Source organism: Arachis duranensis, chromosome 4 (assembly GCF_000817695.3).
Source record: "Arachis duranensis cultivar V14167 chromosome 4, aradu.V14167.gnm2.J7QH, whole genome shotgun sequence".
NCBI classification, from domain to species: Eukaryota; Viridiplantae; Streptophyta; class Magnoliopsida; order Fabales; family Fabaceae; genus Arachis; species Arachis duranensis.
In genome coordinates this window covers 31,001,390-31,013,423 of record NC_029775.3, presented here as the reverse complement: position 1 = coordinate 31,013,423, position 12,034 = coordinate 31,001,390, and the positions used below count along the sequence as shown (strand labels likewise).

The window sequence follows — 12,034 nt, the reverse complement described above, 5'->3', positions numbered from 1 at the left end:
GAACCAACCGGTGATTAGCCGTACTGTGACAGAGTGCGTGAGCATTAGTTTTCACTGCGAGGATGGGATGTAGCCATCAGCCATGGGTGATGCCTCCAGACGATTAGCCATGTGAGTGACAGCCGCATAGGATCATTTTCCCGAGAGGATGAAAGTAGCCACAGTTGATGGTGAACCCCTATACAAAGCTTGCCATGGAAAGGAGTAAGAAGGATTGAGTAGAAGCAGTAGGAGAGCAGGCGTCCTTGGGCTCTACAGCATCTCCATCCGCTTATCTGAAATTCCCACCAATGAATCTGCATAAGTATTCTATCCCTTTTATTATTCCTTTTTATTATTTATTCCAATAATCACAATTCCCCTTTTTTCTGCCTAACTGAGATTTGCAAGGTGACCATAGCTTGCTTCATACCAACAATCTCTGTGGGATCGACCCTTACTCACGTAAGGTTTATTACTTGGACGACCCAGTACACTTGCTGGTTAGTTGAACGGAGTTGTGTCCACTCGTGCCAATTTCTAAAATCCAATTACAATGAATATGATCACAATTTCGTCCACCATTGAGCAACTTGCTCTCCTGTTACATTTTCATCCTCATCAGAGGAAGAATAGTCTTTAGAGCTCATGAATGGCAGAAGGAGGTTTAATGGGATCTCTATGGTCTCTATATGACCTTCAGATCCCTTTGGGTCCTCAATAAGGAGCTCCTTCTTGCTTGAGAGACGTCCCATGAGGTCTTCCTCATTGGGATTCACGTCCTCCCCTTCCTCCCTAGGTTCGGCCATGTTAATTATGTCAATGACCTTGCACTCTCTTTTTGGATTCTTTTCAGTATTGCTTGAGAGAGTACTAGGAGGAGTTTCAGTGACTTTCTTACTCAGCTGGCCCACTTGTACCTCTAAATTTCTGATAGAGGACCTTGTTTCACTCATGAAACTTAAAGTGGCCTTAGATAGATCAGAGACTAAGTTTGCTAAATTAGAGGTGCTCTGCTCAGAATTCTCTGTCTGTTGCTGAGAAGATGATGGATAAGGCTTGCTATTGCTGAGCCTATTTCTTCCACCATTATTAAAGCTTTGTTGAGGCTTTTGTTGATCCTTCTATGAGAAATTTGGATGATTTCTCCATGATGAATTATAGGTGTTTCCATATGGTTCACCCATATAATTTACCTCTACTATTGCAGGGTTCTCATGATCATAAGCTTTTTCTTCAGAAGATGCCTCTTTAGTACTGTTGGATGCATTTTGCCATCCATTTAGACTTTGAGAAATCATGTTGACTTGCTGAGTCAACATTTTGTTCTGAGCCAATATGGCATTCAGAAGATCAATTTCAAGAACTTCCTTCCTTTGAGGCGTCCCATTACTCACAGAATTCCTCTCAGAAGTATACATGAATTGGTTATTTGCAACCATGTCAATGAGTTCTTGAGCTTCTGCAGGCATTTTCTTTAGGTGAATGGATCCACCAGCAGAATGGTCCAGTGACATCTTAGAGAATTCAGATAGACCATAATAGAATATATCCAAAATGGTCCATTTAGAAAGCATGTCAGAAGGACACCTTTTGGTCATCTGCTTATATCTTTCCCAAGCTTCATAAAGGGATTCACCATCTTTTTGTTTGAAGGTCTGAACATCCACTCTAAGCTTGCTCAGCTTTTGAGGAGGAAAGAACTTAGCCAAGAAGGCCGCGACCAGCTTATCCCAGGAGTCCAGGCTATCTTTAGGTTGTGAGTCCAACCATGTTCTAGCCCTGTCTCTCACAGGAAAAGGGAAAAGCATGAGCCTGTAGACTTCAGGATCTACTCCATTAGTCTTAACAGTCTCACAGATCTGCAAGAACTCAGTTAAAAATTGGTAGGGATCTTCTAATGGAAGTCCATGAAACTTGTAGTTCTGTTGTATTAGAGCAACCAGTTGAGGTTTCAGCTCAAAAATGTTTGCTCCAATGGTAGGGATTGAGATGCTTCTTCCATCAAACTTGGAAGTAGGTGTAGTGTAATCACCAAGCATCCTCCTTGCATTATTATTTTCGGCTGTAATCTCCTCTTAAAATTTATGTAAGGTTGTCTCTGGATTGTTGTAATTTAGCTTCTCTTAGTTTCCTCTTCAGAGTCCTTTCAGGTTCAGGATCTGCTTCAACAAGAATATTCTTGTCCTTGCTCCTGCTCATATAAAAAAGAAGGGAACAAAAAATAATAATAGGGATCCTCTTTACCACAGTAGAGAGATTCCTTTATGTTAGTAGAAGAAAAAGGGAATAGAAGAAGGAAAAGGTAAGAATCCAAACACAAGGGTGAAGATATGTTCAGATTCTTGATATGAAGAGAAGTGTTACTAAATAAATAAATAAATAGAAGAACATGAAAGGGAGGAGTTTTCGAAAATTAATCGTGAAAAATAAGTTAGTGATTTTTGAAAATTAAAGGAAGAAATAAAATTAGAATTAAAATTTGAAACAATTAATTAATAAAAAAAGAATTTTAAAAAGGGGTGAGGAATTTTTGAAAATTAGAGAAGGAAAAGTAGTTAGGTGGTTTTGAAAAAGATAAAAAACAAACAAAAAGTCAATTAGTTAGTTGAAAAAAATTTGAAAATCAATTTTGAAAAGATAAGAATATAAGAAGTTAGAAGGGATATTTTGAAATCAAATTTTTGAAAAAGATATGTTTTAAAAAGATATGATTAAAAAGATATGGTTGGAAAAAATTTAATTTTTAAAATTAAAATTAATTGCTTGACTAACAAGAAACTAAAAGATATGATTCTAGAATTTAAAGATTGAACCTTTCTTAACAAGAAAGTAACAAACTTCAAATTTTTGAATCAATCACATTAATTGTTAGTGAAGTTTTTGAAAATCATGAATTAAAGATAAGAAAAAGATTTTAAAATTCAAATTAAAAATTTTCGAAAAATAGTAAGAAAAATGAAAAAGATTTGATTTTTGAAAAAGTTTTGAAAAGATAAGATTTTTAAAATTGAAAATTTGACTTGACTTATAAGAAATAGCTAAGTTCTTTTTTTTAAATGTTTTACTAAGTCAACTCAAATTTTCAAAATTTTGAGAAAAATAAGGAAAAGATATTTTTTTATTTTTGAATTTTTAATGATGAGAGAGAAAAACATAAAAATGACCCAAAACATGAAAATTTTTTGGATCAAAACCTATGATGCATGCAAGAACAGTATGAATGTCAAGATGAACACCAAGAACACTTTGAAGATCATGATGAACATCAAGAACATATTTTTGAAAAAATTTTTGATGCAAAGAAAACATGCAAGACACCAAACTTAGAAATTTTTAATGTCTAGACACTATGAATGCAAAAATGCATATGAAAAATAACAAAAGACACAAAACAAGAAAATATCAAGATCAAACAAGAAGACTTATCAAGAACAACTTGAAGATCATGAAGAACACTATGCATGAATTTTCGAAAAATGCAACACTTTTAAAACATGCAATTGACACAAAATTTAAAAATTGACTCAAGACTCAAACAAGAAACACAAAATATTTTTGATTTTATGATTTTCTAAATTATTTTTTTTGGATTTTTCGAAAATTAATCTTTAGAAAAATGAAAATAAAGAAAAAAAATTTTTGAAAGATTTTTGAAAAATTTTTGAAAAGAAAATTACCTAATCTGAGCAACAAGATGAACCGTCAGTTGTCCAAACTCGAACAATCCCCGGCAATGATGCCAAAAACTTGGTGCACGAAATTGTGATCTCTAATAATGGCATTCAACTTAGTATGCGCATCTACTAACTCAGCACTTTCTTCACAACTTCGCACAACTAACCAGCAAGTGCACTGGGTCGTCCAAGTAATAAACCTTACATGAGTAAGGGTCGATCCCACGGAGATTGTTGGTATGAAGCAAGCTATAGTCATCTTGTAAATCTCAGTTAGGCTGATTCAAATGGTTATGGAGTTTTCGAATAATAATAATAAATAAACAGAAAATAAAGATAGAAATACTTATGTAAATCATTGGTGAGAATTTCAGATAAGTATATGGAGATGTTTTGTCCTTGTTGAATCTCTGCTTTCCTACTGTCTTCCTTCAATCCTTCTTACTCCTTTCCATGGCAAGCTGTATGTAGGGCATCACCGTTGTCAATGGCTACATCCCATCTTCTTAGTGAAAAAGGTCCAAATGCTCTTGTCATAGCACGGCTAATCATCTGTTGGTTCTCGATCATGCCGAAATAGAATCCATTGATTCTTTTGCGTTTGTCATCATGCCCAACAATCGCGAGTTTGAAGCTCGTCACAGTCATTCAATCCCTGAATCCTACTCGGAATACCACAGACAAGGTTTAGACTTTCCAGATTCTCATGAATACCGCCATCAATTCTAGCTTATACCACGAAGAGTCTGATTAATGAATCTAAGGGATATGCGTTCAGTCTAAGGTAGAATGGAAGTGGTTGTCAGTCACGCGTTCATAGGTGAGAATGATGATGAGTGTCACGGATCATCACATTCATCATGGTGAAGTGCAACGAATATCTTAGAATAGGAATAAACTGAATTGAATAGAAAATAGTAGTAATTGCATTAAAACTCGAGGTACAGCAGAGCTCAACACCCTTAATCTATGGTGTGTAGAAACTCCACCGTTGAAAATACATAAGTGATGGTGGTCCAGGCATGGCCAAATGGCTAGCCCCCAAAATGTGATATGAATTCAAAAATAGGGAGAAGGACCTGGTCTAAGGACTAGACGTCCAAAGATGTCTAATACAATAGTAAAATGTCCTATTTATACTAGACTAGCTACTAGAGTTTACAGAAGTAAGTAATTGATGCAGAAATCCACTTCTGGGGCCCACTTGGTGTGTTCTTGGGCTGAGCTTGAGCTTTACACGTGCAGAGGCTTCTCTTGGAGGTGAACGCCAAGTTGTAACGTATTTTTGGCGTTCAACTCTGGTTCGTGACGTGTTTCTGGCGTTTGACTCTAGAATGCAATATGGAACTGGTGTTGAGAGCCAGTTTGCGTCATCTAATCTCGAATAAAGTATAGACTATTATATATTGATGGAAAGATCTGGATGTCTACTTTCCAATGTCGTTGAGAGCGCGCCATATGAAGGTTTGTAGCTCCATAAAATCCATTTCGAGTGCAGGGAGGTCAGAATTCAACAGCATCAGCAGTCATTTGTCAGTCTTTTATCAGAGTTTTGCTTAGGTCCCTCAATTCCAGCCAGAAAATACCTAAAATCACAGAAAAATACACAAACTCATAGTAAAGTCCAGAAATGTGAATTTAGCATAAAAACTAATGAAAACATCCCTAAAAGTAGCTAGATCCTATTAAAAACTACCTAAAAACAATGCCAAAAAGCGTATAAATTATCCGCTCATCATACTCTAAGGACAAAATAAACATTATGTAGTAAAACTAGAGTAATTACATCAGCTTTTAAAAATTTTTAGCAAAGAAACAAAATAAGGTATCAAATCTTACGTTTGTGAAGACTAATAGTGAGCTTCTGTCGAGTCGTGTCCACTTTTTGGTTGTTCAGGGTGAACAAGCTTTCTCTTTTTCAGGGGTGTTGTCTTTTTTGAAATATATTTGATTTTCGCCCACATATTGGAAAAGAAAAGAATAATGAGGTAAATAATCATAAGAAATATTTAAAAAATACCAAAAATTAATACATACTCTCCTGCAGCCTTATCATTTTTTTTCTTCAACCTTCTATATGTTTTTTTTCCTCAATTTCTTTGCTTCTGACAATACATACAAAATATTCTATTTATAAAAAAATTGATGAAAAAAATAAAACATAGTATTACAATAATAATATCTTACTCATCATCTAATTCAGTCTCTTTTTGGAAAGATGAATCCATAATAACATGCTTTCTCTTTTTGGATTCCATCCTTAAAAAGTACAAACACATGAGATAAATAAATAAAATAATTATTTACAAAAGATACCGAAAAGTAACACTTACGTCTTTGCCAATCTTACAGGTTATTTTCTTTTTTTTTTGTGTCTCCTTCGAATCATATTCAGAATCAGACTCATCTTCAGAAACACTTTTACTTTCTGATGATGATAGAAGTTTCGGTGTTTAGTAAAATAAATTTTGATTCATTGATGTTTTACTCATATAATATTTTTTTCTTTGATGAAAATGAGGGTTAATTTTTTATTTGTGTTATTTTTTATTGAATAATCACTTTTTGGTTTTTTAAATTAGCTTTTGCAATTGTGTTGTAGTAAACAGTTTATGTGCTTATTAAAATACATTTTGGCTCATTTCTGACTAAATTTTGGTTCATTTGTATTTTTGTCACTGTTGAGATTTGATAAATATATTCAATTTATTCAGTGTGAACCTAAATTCATTCAACTTAATGTGATCTTAACACAATCGAGACATTTTCAACAAATAAATGAAAAGGAATTTATATATTCTCATATGAGAATCTACAAAAAGGACTTGAGAGGACAGCAGATGGTTTTAAGATTCTTATGTCTTCAAATTCCTTGATAACTTTGTCTCTCAATTTATTTATCTTGTCCAAGAGAATTGTTGGACCGTATTGATACCTAAAAGCATCGACTTGTTCCTATAATTGAAAGAAATTTATTCATATGAACTAAAATAAATTAAAAAATAAACTGAAATGAACTAAGATATGAATCGAAATTACTTAAAAAATAAAAAAATTGGTGAATACTTAACAAAAACATGAATTGAATCTTTATTAATTTACAAATGAACCGAAATTAATTCAGATTTGAACAAGTAGTCAAAAAGATTCAATCATTAATAAAAACACATTGAATATATACAACTGACAAAAATCGGAGCTATAACTACTAAACAAGCACACATGAACAAGTTTAGCAAAGTCAAGCTAAACGAAACCAAATGAACCTCAATTAAACTAAGAAATGAACCGAAATTATTTAAGGAATAAAAAATTTGGTCAATACTTAAATAGCATCATCAAGTAAACCTCAGTTAATTCACAAATGAATCGAAATTAGTTTAAATTTGAACAAGCAATAAAAAATACACAATCATCAATAAAAATACATCGAATTCATTTTTGGATCCAGATGAACATCAATTAAACTAAAAAATGAACCAAAATTATTTAAGAAATAAAAAATTTGGTCAATAATATCATCAGCATCAAGTGAACCTCAATTAACACACAAATGAACAAAAATTAATTCAGATTTGAACAAGCAGTCAAAAAGACTCAATCATCAATAAAAACATATCAAATTCATTTCTGAATCAAAATGAAGCTCAATTAAACTAAGAAGTTAACCGAAATAACTTAAAGAATAAAAAATTTGGTCAATACTTATCAACAACATCAAGTGAACCTCAATTAACACACAATTAAACCGAAATTAGTTCAGATTTGAACAAGCAGTCAAAAAGACTCAATCATCAATAAAAACACGTCGAATTTATTTATGGATCCAAATAAAATTTAATTAAACTAAGAAATAAACCGAAATTACTTAAGAAATAAAAAATTTGGTCAATACTTATCGGTAGCATCAAGTGAACCTCAATTAACACACAAATGAACCAAAATCAGTTCAGTTTTGAATAAGTAGTCAAAAAGACTCAATCATCAACAAAAACATGTCTAATTCATTTCTGGATCCAAATGAATCTCAATTAATCTAAGAAATAAAGCGAAAGTATTTATTAGAACCAATAAATTAACAACACAGTTTCATTAGATGCCCTAGTTACAGAGAAAACAAGAAAAATTGAATTAGAGAAACTCGATCTACTAAATGAACGAACTCGATCCACTAAACCTTAAATCGAACTAATAGAAATGTGAAAAATGCAAGAAATGCGAAGGAAAAAACTGAACATAATGAACAAGTAGTTTTATCAGTACCTTGAGAAATCTTTATTGTTCTTTTTATGTGTTTTTTGTTGTTGATCTCAAACGCACCACCGGATTTTGTAGTAGTTTCCGCAGAGAATTCGAAAATTTTTTGAAAGATTTTGAGAGAGATTTTAAATTCTTTTGTTGCAGTTTTGAGTAGGAGATATGAACGGTTTTTCATATTAGAGCGCGAAGAGATAAGTAACGTTTTCTAGGGTTTCAGGCGCGTGTACACGCTCTTTTAATGAGGGTAGTTTTTGTTGGTGTTGGACCTGTTTGGTTGGAGTTTGATGGCAATAAGGCTTCGATGTGTAGTAGATCTGTTCAATTATAACATCAATTTTATAGAATTTTCCTAGTCAATTAGTCTTGTCCATAGTTGTAAGAATTGAACCGTTGATCGAACCAGTCAGGTTATTAGTTCACTAGTTTATTGATTCAACCGATAAGTTGCTGGTTAAACTAATAGAACTTACGTAAATAAAAAATATAAAATAGTCGAAAGTCTAAAATTAAAATTTAAAATAATCTTTACTAATATTTTAAAAACAATCAAATTTCAACAAATTATATTCAATAAATTATAATCCAGTTATCATTAAATGAATATATAAAATTCTAGTATCTTTTTATAATAATTTTTTTATTTTGTTTTGATACTAAAATAATTATTTTTTATTTCAATAACTAATTAATTAATTTATATTTGTTATATTATTTTTATTAAAAAATAATATTTAATAAATATCATAAAATCATAAAAAAAGAATAATGATACAATAAAAAATATAATTAATTTAAATATAAGTATAAAATTAAAAAATATCTAAAAATTTATTATACATTTTTACTATATAATTAATAATTAGCATATAAAATAATAAAAAAATATAGTTCAGTAACAAGAAAAAAGATAACTTTACTCTATAATTAATAATTAACATATAAAATAACAAAGAATAATATCTTTATTATTATTATTATTGTATTTTCTTACACACTAATCTTGTCCTATGAGAAGAAGTGAGAACAATATCTTTATTGTTATTATTGTATTTTTTTCTTTTTAACTTTCTTCCTCAATCAAATAATAAAAAATAATCATTTTTATTCTCATTTTCTTTTTTCTTTTTTCTTTCCTTCCATTTTCTCTTCAAACAAATATAGGCTTAGTATCTCTTATTTTACACCATCTCCTCCAGGTGCGCGATACTTAACCTTGAATCTCTTTTGGCATGTAGATCCTTCTCCTGCACCTGTTATTTTTAATTTTCACTTTGTTTCTTGTCTAGACTTGCAGCACAAAATGAGTACGTCAAACTCAAAAGGTAAAACTTTTAGGGTTAGTTACTTAGGTTGACATAAAAACAAGATCATTTTTTTTACAAATTTTACCTTTAACTATAAATATTCTTAAGTTTAACTCCTAATAATATATGAGAATGGGGATGTCCTGGTGGCCCAGTAGAATTAATTTTCTTTTTTCCAAAACTAACTTCATCTAATTCAAATTTTGCAGTGAACTTCATTGCAAGTAGTTCTGGAGTTGTAATAGAAAACATAGCTCCATTGAAAACCGTGTCCGGTCCTACAACAAATTTACCGGGGGATGAAGACATTCAACCACTTTCAGGATGCCCATTCTATCATGTGATTATTTCAAAATCACATATTTATCCTGCTTTTAGCATGGTAATCCCATACTTTTTGTTACACACAAATATGTTATTATTGCATTTGCCTCTCTAATATAAAGACATCTTATTAAGATGTCAAATGGCCATAATTAGGTATAGTAATATAAATGTACGTCTTAGACAAACTCAACTCACATTCTCACCATGATTGTGAGTTCAATGATGGTGAGGATGTGAGTCATGTTGGCGTTATGCAACGCTAAAACCTAAAAACTATTTGTCTGGATTTGGAGTGGATAAATATGACAGGTTTTGTGTATTTATTTTGTTTCGTATACCAAGCCGACATACACTTCTGTGGCATGTCATTAGATAGAGTGTGAGATTCACATAAAAGGAATCACACACCCCAATCAGCAACGGAGAGATGTATGTTGGCTTAATGTACAAACAAGGCCAAAATAAGTGCAAATATTCAAATAAAAAGATGCACAACTTTACACATAGAAAGGCATAAGGTAACAAAGTTCAACACTAGACCAAATTTCACACATGTATTTTGGTGAAACATAGATGAACAGTGTTTTAAAAGTTACTTCCTTGTTTCAAAGTTACATTTCTTTGTGTACTATACTGGAAATTTGCTTCTTTTACTCTGCCTTAAGAAGCGTTGAGCTCAGACAAGACAACGTAATGTTTATGTTGGAGACCAATATTGATAATATTATTTCACACTGTTAGAAACAAAACTATGTTTTTTCTGAAATGCTGGGGTAGAATTATTTACATCTTGTATTGTTGGTATGTAGCCGGTTTCAAACGAATTAGCACTTCCTTCAGCTGTAGTCCCAGCTATTCTCAAGTATGGAAGCAAGAGCTGGGACATACAGTATTGCGGACTAGGCAAAAGTTACAACAAGTTCTTTAACCACAGAGGCTGGAAAAAATTTGCTGTTGATAATCATTTGGAGGTTGGGGACGCTTGCGTCTTTGAACTCAAGGAGTCGAGTGAAGAGAAACTTGTCTTCCAAGTTCAAATTCTTAGAGGTGACCTCCCTGAAACTTTTCTTAAAAGGAAAGAAAAAGAGAAGGAAAAGAAAAAGGCCAGGGCCAAGATTGCAGAAAAGCCAGGAGGTAAAAGTGCAGAAAACCGCAACAGTGCAGAAATGCCAATTCTCATTGACTAGTATAGCATTACAATGCATTTCATTTACTTTTCAATGTTATTAGCATTCAGTTTGGTGTATGAAGTAGAATGAGTACAAGACACCACTAACTGTAACTACTAGAAGTTAGCCTTCTAGGCGTGGAAACCTCATTTCTGAGATGGTTCAGAGGTGGAATCGGGTCATAGATTTCTGCAACTTGTTCGGAGTTTATGTGTGCTATGATTCTCCATATCAACTCTCTAGCTAAATGAATGCAGGAGATTTGGAATTTGTATACAGTTTTTCTTGATTTACTCTCTGGGTTGGATAATCTTTTGGAGTGTGATCGTTCTTATATTTTATTGAAAATGACCAAATACAAAATATTCAACCATGCGGATTGCAAGAATCGTGCAATGCAGACAATGAATACAAAGTTGAATCTCAAAAAGGAAATGAAACAATCCTAATTTTTTTTCGAATGTTGTTTCTATTCTCACTAACAGTGATTAATACATCATGGTATCAGAGTATAGCATCTGACACCGTAATAACTAATCATTAGGATCTCAATTTCAAAATTCGATCATCACATCAAGGAACTAACAATGTACAATGAAAATCGTTAGAACTAGCTAGCTAATAGTGAAGTTTGTTCTTTTTTCATCACAATAATTCTTTGAGCAGCAACCCTTTGTCATCCTTACAACACACTTCGACCATGATTGAATCCGAAGTACAACACAATGCTTAATTATCTTATAATGTAATGAAACACTGAACCTTCAATTTCAAGATTTCAGAGCAATCACCAGGGTCAACTGTATGGAAATCAACGAGTCTTTTCCTGTCAGGAAAAACCAGGAATTTCTCCTGGCATTGGAGCTAACTCATTCTTGCCGAACTTCTCCTCGTCATAAAATGAGGCCTGCACCACTCTACCTCCAAAGTACCGACCATTAAGGTCAATTAAAGCTTTGGTTGTTTCCTCTGATCTCTCAAATTGCACGAAAATTCTTACTGCTTCATCAGTAGGGAAATTTGGCTCTGTTATCTCGAATATCAAAACCCGAGTTACAGTTCCATACTTGGCACATTCTGATCCTACCTCCTCTTCTAGTTCATCATCTACCTCACCAGGACCCACCTTCAACAAGAAAGCATAAACATGACACAGTACTTAGAAAGAACGCTTCATAAACAAGATATTCAACTTTAGCGGGAGAAAATGGAAAGAGCTTAATCTGGGCACATCAAATTAATTAATCAGAAAATTATGCATGCTAGATATACAATAATCACTTAATCAGTGGCTTCCCTAATGATACAACACTCAAAA

General features: G+C 32.6%; 2 protein-coding genes and 1 non-coding gene across 3 annotated transcripts in view; 2 read left to right on the top strand and 1 right to left on the bottom strand.

Moving 5' to 3' along the window:
* The first annotated feature begins 1,550 nt into the window (after positions 1-1,550).
* Positions 1,551-1,658, top strand: LOC127747378 (small nucleolar RNA R71). Its single transcript, XR_008009177.1, has one exon. It is a non-coding gene; the product is annotated as a small nucleolar RNA R71 (small nucleolar RNA).
* Positions 1,659-9,058: 7,400 nt separating this feature from the next.
* Positions 9,059-10,990, top strand: LOC107484003 (B3 domain-containing protein Os06g0112300-like). Its single transcript, XM_016104613.3, has 4 exons — positions 9,059-9,112; positions 9,203-9,238; positions 9,430-9,602; positions 10,357-10,990. Exons 2-4 carry the CDS (start codon positions 9,217-9,219, stop codon positions 10,732-10,734), a joined length of 573 nt encoding a protein of 190 aa, XP_015960099.1. The 5' UTR covers positions 9,059-9,112; positions 9,203-9,216; the 3' UTR covers positions 10,735-10,990.
* Positions 10,991-11,204: 214 nt separating this feature from the next.
* Positions 11,205-12,034, bottom strand: part of LOC107484004 (DNA-damage-repair/toleration protein DRT111, chloroplastic) — a gene marked incomplete at its 5' end in the record, with an annotated part of 2,308 nt that continues 1,478 nt past the window's right edge. The window contains 1 exon segment of the mRNA XM_016104614.3: positions 11,205-11,842. Coding sequence (XP_015960100.1) covers positions 11,546-11,842 — 297 coding nt within the window.